We start from the raw sequence: 25,237 nt of genomic DNA, 5'->3' as shown, positions 1-25,237 counted from the left end.
GGTCTGTGTTTCTACATATATGCTATTCCCAGTTCTGCAATTCCTGTAGTTATTATATTGTGGATAATATAGATTTTTTATTATTTCTATAAGTCTGAAAACCAGGGGCTAGGGAAATGAACTATTATTTGGCTGATGCTGAAATTTCAAGCAGACAAAAGTCCTCAAAAAGCAGGCTTGGAATCGACAATTTCTCTTTTATGACTTCTGTCAATGTACCATGACATATCCAGTAATTCATAAGAGCAGTGAAAAGGTAAAGAATTGTACTCCATTCTACAACGAACCTCTCAAGTACTGCTTGTTTTTCTTTCTGTTACATGACCCACTAACTCCAGAGCATGGTACATTTCCTAGAAGGAGCAGCTTGCAGATACCCCCATGCACAGAAGAGCCAGCCCAGCACACGACCATTTGACAGTTCAGAAATTCCAGTTCAATGCAGGAATGTCCTTGTGCCAGCTGAGAATTATTGTAAAGAAGAAGCCATTTTGCTGGTGCAGCAAGAGTCTTAGTTTAATCCATGCAAATATTCTATTACCTTGCAAAAAAATTCATGCATTCAAAAAAGTAATAAAAGTTTACCTGAATGATCCACTTTTGTTGAAGGAATGATCTTAGAAGACATTATCTACAATTCCAAGAAATAAACCATCTAGATATCCATGATGATATGCAGTGACTTTCTACATACCCCAAGTGACCTAGGTACCAGCAGTCCCACTGAGAACTGGCTAGGTTGCAGAAGACCCTTCATATGTCGACTAACTGGAATGATTACACCATGAAAGTTATGTCATACCATTGACTATATCCTTATACTAGTTAACAAGAACCTGTTTAACCCCAAATGTTTGAAAAGAAACAATTAACATTAGTGAAGTCTTCAAAAATAAATATCCAAGATTTTGAAACAGTAAAGCTTTTCTTTGGTATCCCCATTTCTACAGTCCCTTTTATCTTCTAGTCAGCTTTCCCCATGATGCTATTTCCAAATATTTTATACTTTCAAAATGCCCTCTGTTCCAAAATATCTACCTGTTATCTTCTTTACCATTTTAATAGTCATTTTTCAGGCTAGCTATTCTCAGTTATATTAACAGGAAAATAATTCAATTGAGTTAATTCCTATGCATTCACAACTAACTTATAATGCATTAAGCATTTGGATTTTAAAGGGGAGACAAAATGAGTATCTAATTTTAAGGCTGATTTAATAAAAGTATAAAATTCACTCATTTTAAGTACAGTAGAGGCTTGCATAATAGTTGGGGTTAGGGGCACTGACTTCCTGAACAACTGAAAATCTGAGTACAATTTACAGTTGGCTCTCTGTGTCTGAGCTTCTTCAGTGTCCATAGTTCTGCATCCATGTATTCAGTCAAATACGGATCATGTAATACTGTTTGTTGTATTTGGAACTAAAAAAAAACCTGCATATAAGTGGACCTGCACAGTTCAAACTGTTTTATTCAAGAGTTAACTGTAAACAATATTTTGTGCCAGGGAACAACCAATTAGGTAGACTAATCTATCTCAGATTATATGCCTGTTATCATGTTTCTCACACAGGTGTTTCAGGCAAGAATGCAAAGGCCTCTTAATTTTAAGGAAAACTGCTTGTGGGCAGGACTCAAAGACTGCACCCCACTCTGGAAGAGTTCATAGCTTCTATTCAATTCCCCAAAGTATCCCTGACTCCAAGAAACTTTAAGCACTGCTGTCCTAACTGCTCCAAGTTTTCAGATACTTTTAAAAAATAATTTTATTTATTTATTGGCTGTACTGCATCTTCGTTGCTGGCTGGGCTCTTCCCAGTTGTGGCGAACAGGGGCTACTCTCTAGTTGTGCGCGGGCTTCTCATTGCAGGGGCTTTTCTTGTTGCTGAGCGCTCTAGGGCGTCCAGGCTTCAGTATTTGAGGCACAAAGGCTCAGAAGTTGCAGTTCCTGGGCTCTATAGCACAGGCTCAATGATTGCGGCGCACAGGCTTAATTGCTCCTGGGCATGTGGGATCTTCCCAGACCAGGGATCGAACTCATGTCTTCTGCAGTGGCAGGCAGATTCTTTACTGCTGGGCCACCAGGGAAGCCCTTCAGATCTTTCTTTGACTAATTTTGGAATTAAAAAACTCTCTAAACATTCAAACTTCTTTTCCACAGTGCTATCTTGAATCCCAGGGAGTGGGCACCACAGTGGTACAAGCAGGGACATGTGGAAAGATTCAAATGTACATAAGGGTCATTTGAAATGCAAGTGTTACAATGTGAACATTTATACACACATCACGCAAATCACTCCATTCTTGCCAAATATGAATGTTTTTGGGTGCCATTTGCTTCTGCCTACATTTATTAGCTAAACAAATACAAAATTTAAAAGTCATTTCCATTACCTTTTATAAGCATCTTTCATTTAGAAAGTGCTGGATACTGAGTGTTGAGAGCTGTTTAATTAGTATTTAAAAGCAGCATTTCTGTTATTTTCAACTGAAATTATTAAAGGAGGATACCTTTTCACATTGTTCACTGGCTATCAAGGACTGCAAAACGGTCTTTGCAGGCATATGTCATTTTATTTCACTTCACTTTGAAGCCCCTCACAGACACTGCAGTTTTTATAAATCGAAGATTTGTATTGTCTGATGACAGTCAAGCACATTTTTCAGCAATAAAGTATCTTTTAAAATTAAGGTATGTACATTTTTTGACATGATTGTATTACACACAATAGACTGTGGTATGGGGTAAACATATAAGCACATATTTATACATGGTGCTTATAATCACTGAGAAACCAAAAAATTCCTGTGACTCTCTTTATTGCAATATTCAATATATTATGGTGGTCTGAAGCCAAATTCTCTGCATGTCTGAAGTCAGCCTGTGTTTTCATAGTCTTCAGGCTCAGTGTCAGAAAGTGCGATCATTGTAAATATCATGAAGATTTGGTAGATGAATAAAGATACAATGCTTCTCATCATCTGTATCACTTTCCAAACATAATGTTCCCTCTTTCATATTTAATCAGTAATGTAGAGAGCAATCATCAGTAACACTTCCAATGGTTAGGGACTTAAGTATCTTTTTTGATTAAGGTATAATTGACATATATCATTATTCATTTTAGGCATACACTATCATGATTTTATATTTGTGTATATTTCAAAGGACTTCAGTCTTTCACATACAAGCTGGATGGTGTCTCTTCCTGTTTTCATTCCAACTTGCCAGGTAACTGTCATACTATGCTGAAATAATCTGCAACTCAATTTCCGTATTTTTTAAATAAAGATATAACTTTTAAAAACAAGATACCATACTTTTTTAGGAAAATTAAATTTTAAAGAAAATGAAGTTACAAAAATATTGAGTTAATGATACTCTGACAATGTAGGTTCAATTTTGGCTGTAAATTCTTTAAAAAAGGACAAAATATTCACAAAGGTGCTGAAGGTGCAAGTAAATTTTGATTTTCCTGTCTAAAATAAGCACCCTAATGGGCACTGTGATCTATGAATCTTTATGACATGCCAGTTCTCACCATAAACACATGATGGGAAGTGTCCCAGAGAGCATCTTTACCAGCACCTTTCTGGCCAGAATGACTCACCAGTGTGGCTGTTCCTTTTGAAGTAGGTGGTAGAGCTGGATTTAGACTTGGATGTAAGGTAGGTTGAGTTAGAACCAATGGAGCTGGAGGACAAAGATTTTCCTAGATTATCAGAACTCTTCTTGATGATATTGGTAGCTGTCTTACTCCAATCTGAAAGAAATGACATCTCTCCATGAGTCTGCTTGAGAGGGGATATAGTCTGCTTTGAGGGCTTCCCTGGTGGCTTAGCAGTAAAGAATCTGCCTGCAATGCAGGAGATGCAGGTTCGAACCCTGAGTTGGGACGATCCCCTGGAGGAGAGCATGGCAACCCACTCCAGTATTCTTACCTGGAGAATCCCATGGACAGAGGAGCCTTGTGGGCTACAGCCCATGGGGTTACAGAGTTGGACACAACTGACTTAGCACACATGCACACACTTTGCCTTGAAAAGTCATCACCACATTATTCAAGTAACTGATTCATAACATTAGATGTTCTGACACATTGGCAGTGACTCATACAAGAGACGGACATGTCAACAGTAACAACCTGAAGAAACAGAAAAGTTTCTTAATTTGACCTCATGTTTAAAATTCTACTTAATATCTTCAGGTTGAGAAGTAACCACTGGAGGTTTTTTTTAAAAGAGTAATATTTTTCTTCAGGGATTTTTTTCCTATTGAGAAAAATCTCTTTTGTCTAATAATGTCAATGAAGACTTCAAAAGTATGGAAAGGTATATAGGGTATAGTGGATATCCGAGTAGTTAAATTAGACACAAAACCTTGAGCAACTCACTTAACCTATCTGGAACTCATGCTTCTCCTTTGCAAAACAGAACAGCCAGGTCCGAAGTCCTTAGATCCCGTGCAGTCTTAATAATCTAAGATTCCAACCAAGCATCTTTACACACTCCACCGTTACACCTTGCTACCACTGGGACTAGGCTGCTCGGACAATGCAAATGTGTGTGCTCAATCGCTTAGGTGTATCCGATTCTTTGCATCCCCATGGACTGTAGCCCGCCAGGCTCCTCTGTCCATGGAGTTTTCCAGGCAAGAATACTGGAGTGGGTTGCCATATCAGGGGATCTTCCCGATCCAGGTATCGAACCTGAGTCTCCAGCATTGGCAGGCAGATTCTTTACTACTGAGCCACCTGGCAAGCCCAAATGACAAACACTTCTGACCACACTCTTAATGTTAGAAGCTTGATCACCAACATGCCCATTTACCTGAGTTGTCTGCCAACCGAAATCTACCACAGCAGAGATGCCGCCTCCACTGTTTCTGAACATTCTCCTTCATAGCACAGTGGAAGATAAATATAAATAAGCCTGGGACAAAAGAAAAGATAAACAATCAGGCAAATTGACACATCGCTAAAGATAAATCTTACAAAACACATGGATTCAATTTAATTTTTTTTACACCCAAATCACTCAGAAACAAAGATCCTAAGGAATCTTTAAGTATGCAGCTGATGTTTTAATCCTTTAGACTAGAACACAGAGGCTCAGATAAAACTAGAACAATTACATGAATATAATTCTGTCCTTGTTTTATTCAGCATTTGTTATGACATAACCTAAAGACTAATCTGAAATAGGCAATATTCAATTTAAGAGACAATGTTTCCCTTATGTTTGTTTTAGAATTATGTGAAAACATCCATGAGCTCATCATCTATTTCAATTTGTGTATTCTAAGCTATTTTATGTAAGCATGTTATTGTAAGTCTGGGCCATAGAAAAGTGGTATTTTTACAAGTCAAAAATGGCCCCAAATCAGCAATTTCATGTAGCTCCACCTGGCCTGCTTTAGTTTCTCAACATTTTAATGCAGAAGTATTTCTGTATTGTCAAGTGGTCTTCATATATTTATAGTTTGCCTGCATCTATCAAAAACTGTACCACTTGCACTTTGGGAGCCAGCCCCTTTTAACTCTTCAAGGAATTTGCTTTTGCATTTTTACCTTCTCGTGGCTGCCTCAATTTCTCCCTCCCTTCCTCCAAACTTGGTTATTCCCATTACTCACAAGCATATCCTAGTAACTCTCTTTTAAATAATCAAAGAATTTCTCCTTTAACCCCCAATCTTCTTCCAGCTTCTACTTCTTCATTTCCTTTCTCAATAAAACATGTAATAACTAACTTTTGCTGTCTCTACTTTTTCTCATTTCTTTTCTTCTCAACCTGCCTCAAGGAGGCCACATGTCCGCCATCTCTGAAGCGACTGTCCACATGTCTGAAGACCACTAAAACTGTTCCTATAGATCACTGGAACTCCCCTACTGTTAACTCAGTTTTCTTTCCCATTTTACTAGACCTCTCAACAGTATTCAAAACAATTGACTACTCTCTCATTCTTGAAATACATCCACTCTTTTTTAAAGATTTTTTTTTCATGTGGGTCACTTTTTTTAGTCTTTATTGAATTTTGTTACAACATCACTTCTGTTCTATGATTTGGTTTTATGGCTGAGAGGCATGTGGGGTTTTAGCTCCCCGACCAAGGATCAAACACATACTCCCTGCATTGGAAGGTGGTCTTATCCACTGGACTGCTAGGGAAGCCCCTTGAAATATATTCTTGATACCATTTTCTCCTTTGGTGGAGGTGGTTTAGTCACTAAGTCATGTCCGACTCTTGAGACCCCATGGACCGTAGTCCTCCAAACTCCTCTATCCATGGGATTTCCCAGGCAGGAATACCAGAGTGGGTTGCCATATCCTTCTCCAGGGAATCTTCCCGACCCAGGGATTGAACCCACATCTCCTGCATTGCAAGTGGATTCTTTACTGCTGAGACACCATCCCTGATGTTCAAAATAGCAGTGCTCTTCATCATTACCCTCAAACAAACATATTAAACTCATTTCAGCTCAATAATTTGATAGCTCTTCCTTCAAACCTTTACATAACAGGATCTTAACCTGCCATTCAGGTCTTAGATCAAACTCCTCAAAGAGGCCATCATCAACTGTTTCTTTTTATTTTTTATGTCTTAGCCTCTGCTCACGCCCTTGCACACACTATTTTTGCTATGGCACTGATCAGTACCTGATATTCTTGTATTCCTTATGTATTCATTTATCTCTTTGCTTGATTATCCCTTGCTAGTAAATAATAAGCTCCAAGAACACAGGGATGCTTGTCTATCTAATGCTCTACTAGCCATTCCCAAAATAATGCCAGGAACTAAGCAGGACCTCCATAAATGCTTTGTTGAATGAATAAATATAACCATGATTAATCACTCACCTATTTTACATGAGATAATTTAATACATACACATACATCTGAATGTCTTAAATGTGTTTGGATGTCGGGGCTTAAAAACAGGAGTTAATAGAACACAAGTTAAGGAGTGGCAGGAATACAATGAAAATATATTTAAGGCAAAAGTTTCTGAAACGTATACAAATTAGTTGCCAAGTAATGCCTTAATAATATACCATGTTAAGCAGATTATCTACATAAGTGAGGGTATTTTAGAGAGTGCAAGGGCTTAAACTGAACCTGAATAAACTTTGGGTAGGACGTTAAGGGACGTTTCCAACAGAATAATCTACTCAGTGACTCCTAAGCACTGCTAAGCCGGAGGCACTGTTTTAGGAGCAGGAATTTCAAGGGGATGATCATCGCTTCCATGGAGCACAGGGTCTCGCATGGAACATCATAAAAGTGAAAATGACTAAAGTGCCTTTAATGGACATTAAGACCTGTCCATTCTTTTCAAGTATGGAGTATTCATCAAAAAAACTGTAAATTACACTGTAACCTGTGTAACTGGAAAAGTGGGGCCCGTATTTAAAGTACTCTTATTTTACCGGTTGCAGATAAATTTTCAAATGAAATCTAAGGCTGTGTTTTTACATTTTATTTTTCAATGTCTTAACTGAAAGTGGTCACAGTTTTACTCCAGAATAAATTACATTATTAAGAATAATTACAGAAGGGAATGTGCTGGATTTCTACAGGTTAGACCCTGAATACAGTGAGATGACTGTGGCTGATTCTCCTCCTCTGGGCTTGGCTAGTTTGGTCATCACTGAATGGCAGACACTTACTTAGGAGGTGCTCCACCAATTCTTAATGAAGTTACTGGTAAAAAATGATAACATATGTTGACTCATAGAGGAATGTCATTATGAAAATATTGACTACATTTTGATAACTGATTTCAAATAGAAAACTAGCCTATTAAAGCATTCCTGGGAAATTCAAACACATGTATCTCTGAGAATTACAAATGACTTTCAGTGACCTTTTACTAAGTAATCATTTTTTATATTGCAGCTACATTTTATTTTTTTATTTAAAAATTTTTTAGTTTATGGAAGTTATAAATACTAAACAGTTTCCCTCTATGATTCCAATTTTTTAAATTTTTAATTGGAGGATAATTGCTTTTCACTATTGTGTTAGTTTCTGCCATACATCAACATGAATCAGCCATAGGTATACATATGTGCCCATCCTCTAGAACTTCCCTTCCACTGAGTAATATTAGTAATAAGAAATATTACCACTTTATTATTGCTGAAAGTGAAAGTCACTCGGTCATGTCTGACTCTTTGCGACCCCATGGACTATACAGTCCATGGAATTTTCCAGGGCAGAATACTGGAGTGGGTAGCCTTTCCCTTCTCCAGGGGATCTTCCCAACCCAGGGATCAAACCCAGGTCTTCCGCATTCAGGCAGATTCTTTACCAGCTAAGCCACAAGAGAAGCCCGAGAATATTGGAATGGGTAGCCTATCCCTTCTCCAGTGTATCTTCCCAACCCAGGAATCGAACCAGGGTTTTCTGCATTGCAGGCAGATTCTTTACTAGCTGAGCTACTAGTGAAGCCCTTATTATTGTTACCATATCATTTTATACATATTTATATAAGTAAAACATTATTATGTTATTTATTAATGATACTTTATTAGTAATAAAACAATTAGTGATGAAAATATATGCTAGTGACCCAGTTACTTGTCTCAGATGATACCAGATAGGATAAGGAAGTTCTAATTTTAAAAGAAAGCTCTAGCAAATATGAATCAAATTTCAGTCACTCAGAAAATAAATACACACACACCCTTCCTGAAGGTCCCCGTGCTGTTGACAAGGAGGGAAGCTGGGTTGGCGAGGAAGAACAGGAGACAAGAAATCCCCCTGCAGCCCAGCCTGGAGCTCAGACATGACAAGTCTCAGAGTAGCAGAAAGATTTTCCTCCACATTCAAAATCGCACAGAATTAGGACCTAGGAGGTGGAGCCATCTTCCCAGGAAGTACAGAACAGGCGCTGGGTTTGGACCTCATCTTCACATTCTGTCAACAAAGGTCCGTCTAGTCAAGGCTATGGTTTTTCCAGTAGTCATGTATAGATGTGAGAGTTGGGCTCTAAAGAAAGCTGAGCACTGAAGAATTGATGCTTTGAACTATGGTGTTGGAGAAGACTCTTGACAGTCCCTTGGACTGCAAAGAGATCCAACCAGTCCGTCCTAAAGGAGATCATTTGGGTGTTCATTGGAAGGACTGATGTTGAAGCTGAAACTCCAATACTTTGGCTACCTGATGCGAAGGGCTGACTCATTTGAAAAGACCCTGATGCTGGGAAGGGTTGGGGGCAGGAGAAGGGGACGACAGAGGATGAGACGGTTGGATGGCATCACCGACACAAAGGACATGGGTTTGGGTGGACTCCGGGAGTTGGCGACGGACAGGGAGGCCTGGCGTGCTGCGGTTCATGGGGTCGCAAAGAGTCAGACATGACTGAGTGACTTCTGAACTGAACTGAACTTCACATTCTGACTGAATCTGATTCGGCTTCCCTGGTAGCTCAGTCAGTAAAGAATCTGCGTGTAAATGCAGGAAACCCAGGTTCGATCCCTGGGACAGGAAGATCCCCTTGAGAAGGAAATAGCAACCCTCTCCAGTATTCTTGCCCGGGAAATCCCATGGACAGAGGAGCTTGGTGGGCTGCAGTCCATGGGCTCATAGAGAGTCAGGCATGAACTGACTGATTAACAGTTTGGACCTCATCTTCACACTCTGACTAGATCTGATTGCCTTTTAAAGCCTTCCTCCACCAACAACCCCCAAGTCCCTAACCTGCTTGCTAACACAGAAAATCCCTTTAATGAGCATGCATGCTTTGTAACACGGGTATACACAATATAGATTGGTTCCCCTTTGAGAATCTTTCACGTGTTGAAGAGGGGGTGGCAGTTTCCTAGTACAGGGAGCAGAATGCATGGAAGCTTGAGGTTAGGTCAGCACAGGTTACAGGTGAAGGACTCAGAGGTGGAGAGGGAACCCTTTGACTTGGGTTAAATCTATTTTTGTGCACCAGGGCAGCATTTGCAGAATTTGTTGTTGGAGGTATTTTTGTCCTAGAACTGAAAATATAGCTAACTGTGTGTTTCTTAAGCAACTGTTTAACAAAATCACTTATCAGAGCTGGAAAAGATTATAAACTCTAATTAAGGACTTTGGTTCTCAGGCACTAATCCTGGCCTTACTCATGCTTGGGATTCACACTGAGCAAATGACTTTTAGTAGACAGCAGAAAGTGAAATTTGCTAAATGATGTTTTCCTTAACCCTCAGAAGTTTTTATAAATGTCATATATATTGGAGAAAAAACTTCAGAGCATACATCTGGTGTTTAGAGGAGACTGGGAAAGACCCAGTTCTGGATTTGCTTCCCTGATATTAAGGGCTTCCCTGGTAGCTCAGATGGTAAAGAGCCTACCTGTAATGCTGGAGACCTGGGTTCTGTCCCTGGGTCAGGAAGATCCCCTGGAGAAGGAAATGGCAACCCACTCCAGTATTCTTGTCTGGAAAATCCCATGAATGGAGGAGCCTGGAGGGCTACAGTCCATGGGGTCACAAAGAATTGGACACAACTGAACGACTACCATATTAAGATGTGAATTATTTTGAGGCTCTGAGGCTGACCACAGTCATACAGAAGGAGGTTAAAGCTAAGAAAACTGACTTAATAAAACAATTTTTTAGATGGTGCAGTCCTACTCTATATCATAATTATATAGCGTTAGATGACACTGCTTATTTTTAAGCAAACCTGAAAACATACGTCTCCTGCATTGGCAGGCGGGTTCTTTACCACTAGCGCCACCTGAGAAGCCAAGTTTAAGAGACATGTACATAAATTAAATTCAAAATCTGATACTTCTCTGAAACTTTGTAATAGAAATCATTTACATGCTCCGCTTCCCACTATGAATTGTGATGCCATGGGACAAAAGCAGATAATAGGCATGAGAAACTAGAATTCTATAAATATATTTTAAATTTCCAAGGTGTCATGCAGATTCTTCAGCCATGAGACAGGTTTCCATTTTAAATCAGAATGGGATTCTCATAATAGGTTATTTGACTATTTGTAGCAACCAGCCCTTTTCACATGTATTTAAATCAGTCTGGCAATAAATATTATCCCAAGATTATTTTAGGACAAAATATCCCGCTTAGAGTTCAGCCGTGGGAAATGTGGAAGGTAGCCACATCTGGAAGCATGCACATGCGGTATGGAAAGAAATTCTGAACACTGCAGGCAGGAGGAGCAGAAATGCAGCAGGAGCGCCAAGGGCGCTTGGAGGCCAAAGTGAGAAAACAGAGGGCTAGTCCCTCTTCAGTCCTCAGGGTTTTTGTTTTTTTTTTCCATCTACTTGCGGATGTTGGTGCCAGGAGCAGAACTTAAAATCACAAAACTTTATAGAGTTTTCCTTTGGCATCCAAAAGAATCTGTTTGACTTCTCATCTCCATCCCTGTTCCTTCTATCACATGTTTTCCCTTTGAGAATCTTTGTATCAACCCACATGCCTCAAAGAGGCTCTTCATACCACCTGGAAAAATATGTTTTTCTAATTTTCTGGAAAGGGCTTTAAGCTGCAACTGGGGACCGGAATAATTGACTCTTACTCCTCCCAGTGCTTTTCAGCTTTATTTAACTGATCAGAGAGTAGGAAACACTGCCCATAAACGTTGGACACTAACACGACTGAAAAGATAGAATTCAGAGTTACAAAGTCTCTGCTTCATCTTGACAGGCTGTGCTAGTTTTGTGACAACCCTTTCGGGGTGAATTTGAGCCTGGAAAACCATCACTCTGATGAATCCAAGCCAGTTCCTTTGCAATAGTTTCTTCAGCTTGGTAACTGCCTTGATTCTTTATCATACCCTTAAAAACCCAGATATTATGTTAGAGCAAGATAAAAAGTAAAACTTTCTTTAAACGCACAGATTCTTAACCAGTTCTATACCTGTGCATCCTCGTCTTCCTTGAACCTCCATTTTTCACTAACCAGAGGTATCTGCTCACTTTTAAAAATAATTTTGACCAATACATGAATAGATGATGTAATTTCTCATTTAAATGCTTTCTTCTCTGCAATCACTCTCTCTGTGTTTTTTTGTTTTTGCTTTTTTTTGTTTTTGTCTTTTAACTTTACTGAGGCTTTCAATGGCTAAGTCACAGATGTCTTGGTAAATGTCACATCGCACTTGAAACTATGTGGGCTATTTTCAAATATGTTTTGATATTGATTTCTAACATAATCCCACAGTGATAAGAGAACAGACTCTGTATGAAATTTTTGCACCTTGTTTTATGTCCCTGGATATGTTCCAGTGTTTCCTGGTTTATAGTCTATGGGAAGTTAAATAGAATTTGTATCCTGCTGTTGTGTGAAAATTCTATAAATTATCTTAACTATGTTGAATTGGCCTACAGTGCTTTCCAGGTCTACTATATCCTTCTACTTTTATGCATATTCATTCTATAACTTTTTGAGAGTTTGATACTGAAACTTCAACTAAAAATCTTAATTTATCTACTTTAAAAAACAATTGTAATATATAGTGGAACTATATGTAACTTTGTTCTGCATTTTCCAGAAAGTGACAGTGAAAGGGAAACTCGCTCAGTCGTGTCCAACTCTTTGTCACCCCATGGACTATACAGTCCATGGAATTCTCCAGGCCAGAACACTGGAGTGGGTAGCCCTTCTCTTCTCCAGGGGATCTTCCCAACTCAGGGATGGAACCCAGTTCTCCCGCATTGCAGGCAGATTCTTTACCAGCTGAGCCACCCCAAGTCTCCTGCAAATGTGTTATCATACTTTCATAATTTAAAAAATAAAAAAGAAAGAAAAAAATAGCTTTTTCGAGTAAGGGTGTTATAAGTATGTGGGTCCTGGTAGGAAGGAAAATGCAATGAATTCCACCTCGTCAAGACCTCCTGAAGAACTACACCATGGGCCAAAGCTGGCTCAAAAAACACAGTAAAGGACATCCAAGGGGGTGCTCTCAATGTCTAAACACGGAGTGAGAAACATTCGGAGAGATCTCCTCAAGCAGCAGGCTTGGGTTTTGATATCTAGTTCTTTCACCTGCCTCAGAACACATTCAAGTAGAAAGTCTGAAAAAAAAAATCCTCTTTCTAACATGTTGACTTCATAACCATTATACATAGATTATATGGGCTTGTGTTTAATCTTGGTCTCTATAAGTGCTATTTAACTACTTATCTGGGGGAAAAAAGATATCCTTAGCCTCAATATTTTGGCTAGAAAGTGGGTGTCCACATAGAATTCATCCTCTTTGGTTGATTTTAGCAAAAATAGGTGACTTTCTGGGGCAAATATAAAATAAGTAGCTGAAGGGATCTTCTCAGATCTTTAGACTGATTATCAAAAGTGTTTAAAAAAAAAAAATGCCCAGGAACAGTTTCCCTTGGCTTTGAAACCAAATGTCATACAGTAAAATTTAGGGAAAGCACATTTTGCATTCTTTTACTGGCCTAAAAACTCACTTTCAATAAGTCTGGTGAAGGAAAACAAACAAACACCTTAAGTGTTCATTTCCTAAAGATTTCTTTACCAACTAAGGTCCATTAGCAATTCCAGCAGGCTCGTCATCAATATATTCTGATAAACGACCTAAGTTGATTTTTCATACCTGGATAGAAAAGATCCAGAAACACAGTGCAAAGAAGATTATGGATATAGGTGACTTCAGGCATATGGGACGGAATCAATCAAGAATTAATCAAACCACATGTCTGGGTCAAAAAGGACACACATCCTAGGTAACTGATCTTTGACAAAAATGATCTAGATAACTTCTCGGCTTCCCGCCAAGCCTGAGTCCAACAACGGCTCATGTGTTCCGTTGTCACACAGATGCAGCCAGCTGGCTGCAGGACTGAGGAATCTCTAGAGTTTATGACTCCCTTTGGGAACCTCTTGAATCCTCCTTTCATTCGACAAGGTGCCCTTTAAAAAATTACTTCTCTACACACAATCTGCTCTGCCAAAAGATGAGTAATTTATTTCCCTGCAGTGTGTAATGTCTTGGCCAACGTGATGCCGTTTCAGATGTGAACGGGTTTAAAGGTGGTACATCTCTTTACTTTGGCGCCAATCTGCCATGTGTGCTGTGCATGTAATTATGGCCCAGCTTAACTATCAGAAGGTTCCTACTCCATAATTTTACTTAATTTTCTGAGTTTGCCAACAGGATTAAAATATATTTTCATTTTATTTTAAAATGATAAATATGTTTCTATAAATGATTTTTGCTAGAAAAGGGCACAAGTAAATTTCCACTTCTTCATCAGATGTACGTTTACTAGGTTTCTTTAAATAGACATATTCACTTCCTAGAAACTCTGAAGTAAAAAATTGAAAAGGCAGTAATTTATTTTTTTGCTCATGCTTTCTCACCTAATGTGCTTTTCTATGCTCACATACGCTATGTTATAAATATTACACTGTAGGGTTCAAATTGATCTTGGGAAAGTCATGAACTCTTGTAAGCCTGTTTCTTCATCTATAAAATGGGGAGAATATCCTTTCTTGGGTACCTATTTTTCATGTTTGCTGCAAGAATTACACATCAGATCACAGATGTTATGTGAAAGTGCTTTGTAAACCACAGCACACTATGCAAATATAACTTATTTCTGTTGCTCTGGGTATTTTAATGTTACCCAACTAATTAACGGCAAACATGATCTCTGAGTAGATTGATGATACCCTTCCGTGTTTGCCATGGTAGCTTCTATTTACAGAACCATATGCTGCACTGTATACGTACAGAAGATGGACCAATTATGCCTGAGACTATTAATCAATATTGTTTCATGTGCATGGAAAAGGAAAATTGATTAGTAAGTTCTCAGTATGGGGCTACATTTTAAATCCTGTTAAATGTGTCAGGAGAGTTAAACTTCCCTACGTGCTGGAGAAGCCTAATCTGATGTTTGCTGTTGTTCAGCCACTAAGTCCTGTTTGACTATTTGTGACCCCGTGGACCACAGCACACCAGGCACCCCTGGCTTCTGGAGTTTGCTCAAATTCATGTCCGTCGAGTTGGTGATGCTATTTGACCATCTCATACTCTGCCACCCTCTTCTCTTTTTGCTTTCAATCTTTTCCAGCATCAGGGTCTTTTCCAATGAGTCGACTCTTTACATCAGGTGGCCAAAGACTGGAGCTGCAGTTTTAGCATCAGCCCTTCCAATGAATATTATTCAGGACTGATTTCCTTTAGGATTGATTGGTTTGATGCCTGTGGAGCCCAAGGGACTCTTAAGAGTCTTCCGCACACAATTAAAAGCATCAATTCTTTGGTGCTCAGTCTTCTTTACAGTCCAACTCTCACATCCATTCATGACTACTAGAAAAGCCATAGCTTTGACTAAACAGACCTTTGTCAGCAAAATGATGTCTTTGCTTTTAAATATGCTATTTAGGTTTGTCATAGCTTTCCTTCCAAGGAGCAAGCATCTTTTAATCTCACGCCTGCAGTCACTGTCTACAGTGATTTTGGAGCCCAAGAAAAGAAAATCTGTCACTGCTTCCACTCTCTCCCCTTCTATTTGCCATGAAGTGATGGGACTGGATGGAACTGGATCTGTTTTTTCAATGTTGAGTTTTAAGCCAGCTTTTTCACTTAGTGTCAAATACTTTTGTACAGTAATGAAAAAATATACAGTCTGAAATACTATTTATCATTTGTATAATAAGCAGCAAGGTGCACAGGCTGCATCTCAAAGCAGTAACTCAATCCTGCAAGTACATCAATATCACCAAAGGATATATTACAGATGCCCAAGAGGACTCTGGGCAAGATCCTCCCAGAAACCAGAGAACTACCCTTTACTTCTTTAGGATGAATTGCATTATATTTCTTGATGTCCTCAGGCATGTGAATTATGATGTATTTTTGTCAAACATCTGTTCTCTTTTGAATAGCAATTTGTATACTATATGATCTTCTCAAGTTGCATTCTTTAGAATAAATTAAAATGTCTAATAAAATGCTTTGCCACTCTCACCCCAGGAAAGCATCAAAGAGAGAAAAAAGAGTTAGAAACATAATTGTGCCATGTTAAGAGAAGGTATATTTATCTGTTCATCTTAGAATAAAAGATGCAGTGAAATAATTAGTATATAACTTAAATGAAGTAGGTAAGAGAAACAGAACAAAGCAACATATGGTGGAAAAGCAGGAAATAGTAAACCTGGTTTCAGCCTGGATTCAAGCGACTTCATTTGCTTATTCAAGTAGGTAAACTTTTAGGTAGAACTGCACAGATTATAATAATTTTATGATATCTGGCTAACATGATTTTTTTGCAACTAAATTGTGCAATTATAAATGTATCTTAAAAATTCATAAAAATAAAGATATGCTTTGAAAATAAAAATACACATATAAAGCTTTAATAATAAGCTACATAAATATGAGTACTGACATAATTATACATGTATATGTCTTTGTACACACACACATACACACATGTATTTCTAAGAATCCTGAAAGATAACATGGATTTTTAATATATTTGAACCAAAAATTTAAAGACATACACAAAAGTGAAAAGACATATACTAGCAAAAGCCACTCCTCTGATACACATGACCTGACATCACTTCTCAAACACATCGTGGGTCCTCCCTGCCAGACCTCACCTCTGTAACCCTCAAGAGTGACTTGTGATCTTGGTGATTTTAAGATGTTCAACTATAAGCTAAATCTGAGAAAATTAAAATTTACTTTGGCATGATTTTAGGTTTCAGAACATTACATTACATTATTAATCTTTGGCCATTGCTAATTCTTGCAATTCCAGGCTTCAAATCACTACAATATTGTATTCACATGAAGCTTTCTTATCCTCATCAGTGCAGAAAAGTAAGAATTTAATGATCAAGCCAATGCTAAGTATTTCGTTACTAGCACACTTGCAAATTCTCTTGACTCTGCTCACGTATCTCAGGCTCCTCCATTCCCATCACACTCTAAAACACTGAACCATCTTAGCTTACTTGGACCATTGCCACAGACTCTCATCTACAGACACTACACGGCTGCTATAATCCGTTCTCCACATTATGTCCAGCTTCATCTTTACAAAATGTGTATCGATCATATCAGTCCACAGGTCGCAAACCTTTCAAGAACTTCTAAATGCTCTTACACAGATCAAAATACAGAGCTTTCACCTTCCTTCTGTATCACACCCACTGCTCTGTCACTCTCCTGCTCTTTCTTGGTTCTCCGGGGATATACTTTCTTTTAATGCCTTGAGTATATGCTACACTTACCAATTACAGCAAATTTTTTGCACAAGAAATGCCATCTACCTGAAATAGTTTTTACCCGACTCCTACCCCCACCTTTCATCTAGTTAATTCCTATTGATCCTTCGGCTTTCAGTTTAGGCATCATGTCTCCTATCACATGCTTTCAACACCACCATGTATATTATATATGGTGTATTTTATTAACGTCAGTCTCTCCTTGGGCTTCCCTTGTGGCTCAGCTGGTAAAGAACCCACCTGCAATGCGGGAGACCTGGGTTCAATTCCTGAGTTGGGAAGATCCCCTGAAGAAGAGAAAGGCTACCCACTCAGTATTCAGTCTCTCCTACTACAATATAAGCCCCATGAGACATAGGGACCAAGTTTTATTCGGGGGGGGGCTTGAATAAAGAATATCATAAAGAAGTCGACACAACATAGTTTGCCTAAGTTCAACCTGAGTTCATTATGTATTCATGGAATTGTTTCTTTAAACTGTCTAAATTCCACATGCTTTTTTAAATAAATCATATACTTTTAATAACCACTAGGCCTCTCACAGGTTCCAAAAATGATGCAAATAAAAACCATTAAATGACTTTCCATAGTGTCTGAAGAAGCTGTTGTACAAGTCTGGCCAGTAAGGAATTGTTAGATTCATGTGCTCTGTATCATTCCCTTTTAATTTAAATTTTCCTTTTAGAAGGTGTTTTTAATATCATTGAATGTGCAGAAATCTGTTCTGAATTTATATCATTTAAAATCAGCCTTAAAAGTCAATGATTTATGAAGAACACTGACTTGATGATGGTTTACAACATTTTTCCCTCCTGAGAGGAGTCCTATGCTGGGAAAAATAAAACATCCTGAGTCTCATTAATGGAAACAGAGCTGAACAGACAACTGTAACTATTGCAGATTGCTGAAACTGCCAGGAAATTATAAAAGCAAAAGCAAGATTGGGCTGGCAGATTAATGTGCCTTCCATGTACAATCCTGAAATATAAAACCATGGAATTTTCTAATGTTAATGGATATTTCTGTCAATATTTGTCTAGGCACTTTAATGTTGTATATTATAGAAGAGATTAAACAGAGGAAAACTCACTTTACAAAGTTGGATCCCAGTGCAGATGTATTCATATGCTACCTATTCAGTTTCCAACTTCTGGACGTTCACTTGTGGCTTATTATTTTATTTATTAAGGATAATGAGCGCACAGAGCTGCTCTGTCAAAGGAGAATTAATCTGAATAAAAGTTGCTCAACTAATTATGCAGATTTATGCCAGAGGAGCCTCAGATTGAATTTAGGCCATCCCCCAAGCTCCTCCCCTCTTCATCTACCAATGCAGCAATTGACTTATCAAGTAATTATTGAGCACCTTTGAAGTGACAGGTTTTTAAAACAACAAGAGCTCATGAACTAGCTGGAAACTGAGGAAGACAAGCAAAACAGATACGTGGATACAAAGCAGTCAAAACTCTTCTGTAGGTAAATACAGACTTTTCTTAGAACACACTGCTGCAAGCATTTGCTCAGGCATCTCACCTGTGAGAAGCACAGACCTGATTTCCACGCTTTCTATCCCAGCTCAGATTCTTTCAGCTTTAGTCAGCTATTCCTTCCCCACAAACCTTCACGTGCATGAGCAGGAGCTTTAGGTAAGCCAGCAGTAATGCCCTGCTCTAAAAGATGCCAAACTTCGTCACCTGATTCCTACTGCCCTGTGGACTTCATAGTGCGTCCAGCATTAGGGAGTTTTAACAACAATACAGGGTATATCAACGTCTTACAGAATGCTACTGAATTTTGAAAAAAACACTTCATATTCACTTAAGGTTCAAAGTTAAATTCATCCTAAAAGGGAACCTTCCTAATAGTGTTTGTTGGTGGGAATGTAAGTTTCTACAGACATTATGGACAAGAGTATGGATGTTCCTCAGAAAACTAAAAAATAGAATTACCATATGATCTAGCAACCCCACTCCTGGGCATATATTTAGACAAAACTATAATTTAAAAAGACACATGCACCCTTAGGTTCATAGCAACACTGTTCACAGTAGCCAAAATATGTAAACAATCTAAATGTCTATCGACAGAAGATGTGATACATTTATATAATGGAATACTACTCAGCGATAAAAAAGAAAGAAATAATGCTGTTTGCTCCAATATGGATGCAAGTAGAGATTATCATCTAAGTGAAGTCAGAAAGAGAAAGACAAATACCACAAGATATCACTTACATGTGAATCTAAAATATGGCACAAATGAAACTGTCTATAAAACAGCAGACTCACAGACGTAGAGATCAGACTTTTGGTTGCCAGTGGGGAAAGAGGAGGGAGAGGGAGAGGGATGGACTGGAAGTTTGGAGTTAACAGATTCAAACTATTACATTTAGAATGGATAAGCAACAAGGTCATACTGCATAGCACAGGGGACTACAACCAATCTCTTGGGATAAACTATAATGGAAAAGAATATATTTTTTAAAAAGTTGTATATATGTATGTAACTGAGTCACACTGCTATATAGCAGAGATTGGCCCAGCACTGTAAATCAACTGTAGTTTAATAAAAATGGTTTAAAAAGTTAAATTCACCCTAGAGCACACTAGGGTGTGTGTTACGGACTTAGAAGCATTACAGGAAACTCCTTGAAATAAATCTTGTATTTCTAAACAGAACAAGCCATTTATTAGATTGTTGAGTTGACTGCCATATCTTAGGGGAAAAAAAATAAGCATTTCTGAACTAGATTGTTGGTATTTATATTTAGAGCCAAGGAATCAAAGTGAATTTCTCTGACCCTGGCAGAGGCTAAAGATTTTTCTGGCCAAGAATATTACATCCACATGGTTCCATGAAGAGCACCAATACTCAGCAAAACTGTGAAGAAGGCACGAAGCATCTGTGCCTCCCTTTCACTTCCCGAGGACACCTCTCATATTGCTTCATGAACAAGATACATTTACCGAGCACCTACTATCTTCCAGGCATAGTTTTAGGTGCTTGGTATATACAACACTGAAAACAAACTAACATTCTACCTCTTCACTTCATTCAAGGCCATTTTCACGAGCACCCACTCTGGGCCTGGAACTGTGCTCAGCACTCGGAAGAGTGACTTAGAAAGGCCGCATGGCGTCTGTCCAAAAGTGAAGCTGTCTGCACATACGTGCAAATATGCAAGAGCAAATGGGGTGGGTACCATTTATCTTGGGCTTCCCGGGTGGCATTAGTGGTGAAGAACCCACCTGCCAATGCAGGAGACATAAGAGACGTGAGTTCCATGCCTGGATGGGGAAGATGCCCTGGAGGAAGGGCATGGCAACCCGCTTCAGTATTCTTCCCTGGAGAATCTCATGGACAGAGGAGCCTGGGGGGCCACAGTCTACAGGGTTTCAAAGAGTCGGACATGACTGAAGTGACTCAGTAGGCACGCACCAGTTATCTTACCTTGTAAGGAGTTGAAGATGGAGAAGAGGTACATGAAGGGGACATTCAGAGGTCCCCAGGCAAAGAAAGCAAACCCCCACGTCATGCCCAGGAGAAACGTCAGGCTGACCACGCTGCGCAGGTTCCGGAGAACATCCTCCCGCAGCGACCGGCTGCTTCTCTTGCCGTTCCTCCCGCAGATCTGCACCATCACCACGATGAACATGGCGACGTTCAGGAAAAACATGAGTCCGAAATACCCGGCGCAGGTCACGTAAAATACAACGGGATCCTGTATCCAGCAGCTTAAAGGAGAAGAGACAGAAAGAAAGAGATTAACCATCACGCCCTGTTTACCTAAGAGGCTTACTTTGGGATTCTGCGTACTTTACAGGTGGGCCTTCCTCAAATGCCCCTCACATGCCTTTAGGAAGTCACTTCATTTGGGGGGGGGTGTTTACATAAGTTTTTTGTTTTTGTTTTTGCTTTCTTTTGGATAGTCATTATCTTAATACCTAGTTATTTAAGTCAACAATTAAGAAAACAAGGTAGCCTCTTAAACTCTGACTTGGTGTGAAAACATTATTGTTTGGCTCACCCTAAACCACATCTATGGAGAAGGCAATGGCAGCCCACTCCAGTACTCTTGCCTGGAAAATCCCATGGATGGAGGAACCTGGTAGGCTGCAGTCCATGAGGTTGCTAAGAGTCGGACATGACTGAGCGACTTCACTTTCACTTTTCACTTTCATGCGCTGGAGAAGGAAATGGCAACCCACTCCAGTGTTCTTGCCTTGAGAATCCCAGGGACGGGGGAGCCTGGTGGGCTGCCGTCTATGGGGTCACACAGAGTCGGACACAACTGACGTGACTTAGCAACTTAGTAAACCACATCTATCCCCTTTCTCTTATGGGCCTCCACTCCAGAGGATGGGAAACTTTCTCAGTGTCCTTTGTTATTTAAATGGTGGCCATGTGGACATTCTGGAGAAAGAAAGAACCCACTCCAGTATTCTTACCTGAAGAATCACATGGACAGAGGAGCCTGGGGGCTACAGTCTGTGAGATCACAAACAGCCAGACACCACTGAGTGACTGAGTGTATGTGGACACTGTTCTACAAAATGATATGGTAGCAGAGTCCTCTAAGGGATTTTGAGAGAGGTATTCCTGACAGACTCACTGGCAAAGCCCTTATTTCTTATTTCTGCTTTGAACATGAATGCAAGCTCTGTGGCTGTGGTCATCATCTTCTATCCAGGAAAGGAAGACCAAGAGAGCTGCAGGATTGCTGGTCCTAACATTTTCAGCCACAAAATTAATGCTAGTTGTTGCTTTCTTCCAAGTTTCTTATTATGTGAAAAGAGTACTACTTACTTAAGACATACATAATTGTGGATTCCATTATTAGGAACAAAGTAATTCCTATTAATATAATTGGTCTAATTGAGGCACAACCTTATTGTATAACTCTGTTATTCTTATGCTGAAACTTCTAATGCACAAATAAAAAGCTTACATCATAACATCCTTGTGAAATGAGGAAAGATACACTTGCTATTCAGAATGATATATATCTGAGAATAGATGAAAGTAATTTTAAAGGGGACTAAAAGTAAAATTAAAATACTGCAATTTGCAGATGCCCCAGTACATAATTAATACTATGCAAGTTCTGAGGTACCAAAAATATTTAGATGAATTATTTAAGACAATTAATCTTCAAATTCTAAAGCATATGGTCATCATTTTGGTAGGTTGTGTCTACCATGGTAGAACATGATCGTCCCAAAGGCAAAAGCTGTCTTGAACATCTTTGAGTCCTATAACCTAACAAGATTCCTGGCATATAGTAAATTCTCAATTAATGAGCGCTGTCGATGGCACAATAGTTTACTGAATCATACTTTAAAGGCCAGTAAAAGTTGACTCACATACTTTTTAAATTCCCTTATTTAGAACTTATGCACTGACTTGTACATTTAATATAGCTTATTTTAAAGGTCCCCTAAATGATACAGCTTGCCTCTGGAGCTAATCTTTCTTTCTAGTCCCCCTAGTATCTGAAATTCCTGGCTTGGATCCTTTACTTCCCACTAGCTCTGTTGGGGGCTTTTGAATGTTACTTTGGAAACATAAAAGGGAAGACCAGGAGGAAAGAAACAGGACTGGATACTGACTGGATATTAAAGTGATATCCATCCATGAAATGAGCACAGAAATGTGGCATCACAGTCAGGAGTAAGCTCTTCATTCATTCAGTAATTCAGTCAACCCACAAATAATACCGAGTACTTATTATGTGCTACATAAAATACAAGAAAACTTAACTGCCTAAACTGAACAGTTTAAAAATCTTAGCCTCAACAATCTCACAGTCTGAAGGGAATTTTTCAAATTATTCAAGATCTGTTCTTTCCACCTTCACACAATAATCATATTGTCACTGAATCCCTCACTGTCTGATGCTGCTACTTAACTCTCTGGAAGATGCATGTGGTTTAATTAGGAAACCTCCTCAAAGAGACTGGGTCTTCTAAGTCTAGAAGAGAGAATCTTAAGCTTCTTCTGAACTCCAGATGAGAAGAGTACGACATTCATAAAAGCAGCTCACACAGTTCAGGGTTTTCAACTGAATTCATGTATGGTATAGCAGAGGCCTTGGCAAAGACATGCAAATACAACTTAATCTTCCAAAATAAGAAGCTCACTACTGGCATGAACACACACCTAAACTTCGGGAAACAAAGCATATAATACTCATCACAGATAAATTTCCAACAAACTTTTGTTACTTACAATTCATCACCTTGTTCTTTTCCATAACTCTCTTTTCCATAGACTTCATTTTGCTTTCTGCTCGCCAGAACAACAGACACAACTAAGGCAGGCACACCTGTTTTAACAAAACCATGACAGAAACAACTTTTCTGCAGCATCTGAAATTGCTTTATGAGACTGAAAATGGCAAGGGGAAAGAAAAGGAAGTAAACACGCCATATTATAAAATCAAATTTCTTAGAACTGGCAACTTGGTGGAAAACAACAATAAAATCCCTTTTGTGGTATGAAACATCCAACTCTAATTAGAAACAATCTAAATCTTAAGTATTCTGTTGGCTTGCCGGTACCCACTAGAGTATAAGGACCTGCCCTATCCTGAACGTAGCACCAGAAAATGTAGTTTCATGAATGACACCTGTTAGACTGACCGAGTTAAGATTGGAAAGTAACTGCAGCTTCATACTCCCCCTTTCTATAGAAAGAAACGTCTTCAGAATAAGTTGAGGGGAAACAATGGGGGCAGAAAGTCTTTATAGTCATCTCTTTTCTCTCATGAGAATCTATATAGATTTGCATGTGTATTTCAGTGGGGAAATGCTACCCCACCTGAATTCCCTGAAAGGTGCCTTCACTGCCTCCTAAGGAGGTACTGAACACCTTGCAAATGTCTCCTTTCCCCCCTGCCATCTGAAAAAGAGATTTGTGATAAAGCTTGAAAATGCCTGCCCCAATACAGAACCCAGATAAAAGAAGGAGCCTGATTGGAAGACTGTAAACAGCCTAACATAGCCATCTGTGTCTGGCTGAGGAATCATGGTAAGAAGTTCAAAGCAAGAATTCTGTCAGTATTCTGGTTGCACTCACAAAAATAACCTTTTCGCTCAGGTTTCCAAGACATGGGCATGTGTCTAGGGGCAAGAATAGTTAAGAGTCTGAGCTGGCCTTTCTATTTTGAAATATAATGGAAATCCACCACTGTCTGCCAGCTGCTTCTTCAGACTTGGGTGGGCTGGATCTGGACACAGGAAATAAGTTGGTGGTGACTCAAGAGCTAAGGTTTTTTTTTTTTCTCCCCTTTAATAGCGACTTTTGTGAGGACTGTGGAACAGTTTTAAAAACACCCCTGCCTTCGGTTATGTATGTCAAATACATATCATTCACAATCTTGAAGTTTCTTTTAGCAGTCCTATTCTTTCAAAATAGGATTCTCCTATGAGAACCTAGTGATTTCCAGGATGGAAAAAAAAAAAAAATGCAGGAGGCTTACCCCAGCCAACGATGCAGAATTTCAGGATGTACCGGCGAATGTAAGTGTTAAATACTTTCACCAGAGCAATGTACATGTGAATCGCTTCTAGTCCCATCCAGGTAAAGGTAGCTAGAAGGAAGAAGTGCAGGAGGGCTGCGATGGCCGTGCAAAGTCCATCTACATGAAACGAGGTGATCCACCCATCCAGGAGGAAGGCGAGATTCAGGAACAGCAGGGCTGTGCTGAGGTTCATCAGGATTTTGGAGGGATAATCTCTTCGTAATTTTCTTTAGAAAAAAAAGGAGAAGCAATAGGAAGATATATGAGAATAATATTGTAAATAAATTTTTTAAGCACAGGCAGTTAATTCACATCTTATACAGTTCTGCAATAACCTAGATAGTACCATCTTTATGACATGGTTCCACTGGGAGGAGGGCCAAAGATATGAGTACCAGGCAAATTATAAAGATTTTTTTAAAAATACTAATCTTATTTCAAAACTGTTTCCAAAATTTCTAATTGGTTACAACAGATTGATTTTTTTTTAA

At 39.0% G+C, this 25,237-nt stretch overlaps 1 protein-coding gene across 9 annotated transcripts in view; it reads right to left on the bottom strand.

Moving 5' to 3' along the window:
• The window catches only part of ADGRG6 (adhesion G protein-coupled receptor G6), a 153,908-nt gene that overhangs the window by 5,041 nt on the left and 123,630 nt on the right, over window positions 1-25,237 (bottom strand). For 7 of the 9 annotated variants that reach the window (XM_043888669.1, XM_043888675.1, XM_043888670.1 and 4 more), the window contains 5 exons: window positions 24,705-24,973; window positions 23,453-23,549; window positions 20,675-20,958; window positions 4,830-4,931; window positions 3,611-3,763 (listed from right to left, as the gene is read on the bottom strand). In XM_043888669.1, coding sequence (XP_043744604.1) covers window positions 3,611-3,763; window positions 4,830-4,931; window positions 20,675-20,958; window positions 23,453-23,549; window positions 24,705-24,973 — 905 coding nt within the window. Of the gene's footprint in view, window positions 1-585; window positions 632-3,610; window positions 3,764-4,829; window positions 4,932-20,674; window positions 20,959-23,452; window positions 23,550-24,704; window positions 24,974-25,237 lie in introns of all 9 variants that reach the window. The other 2 variants (XM_043888676.1, XM_043888677.1) reach the window with 1 other exon arrangement.

Source organism: Cervus elaphus, chromosome 26 (assembly GCF_910594005.1).
Source record: "Cervus elaphus chromosome 26, mCerEla1.1, whole genome shotgun sequence".
NCBI classification, from domain to species: Eukaryota; Metazoa; Chordata; class Mammalia; order Artiodactyla; family Cervidae; genus Cervus; species Cervus elaphus.
The sequence above is the reverse complement of the archived record's forward strand: the minus strand, read 5'-3'. Positions and strand labels throughout refer to the sequence as shown.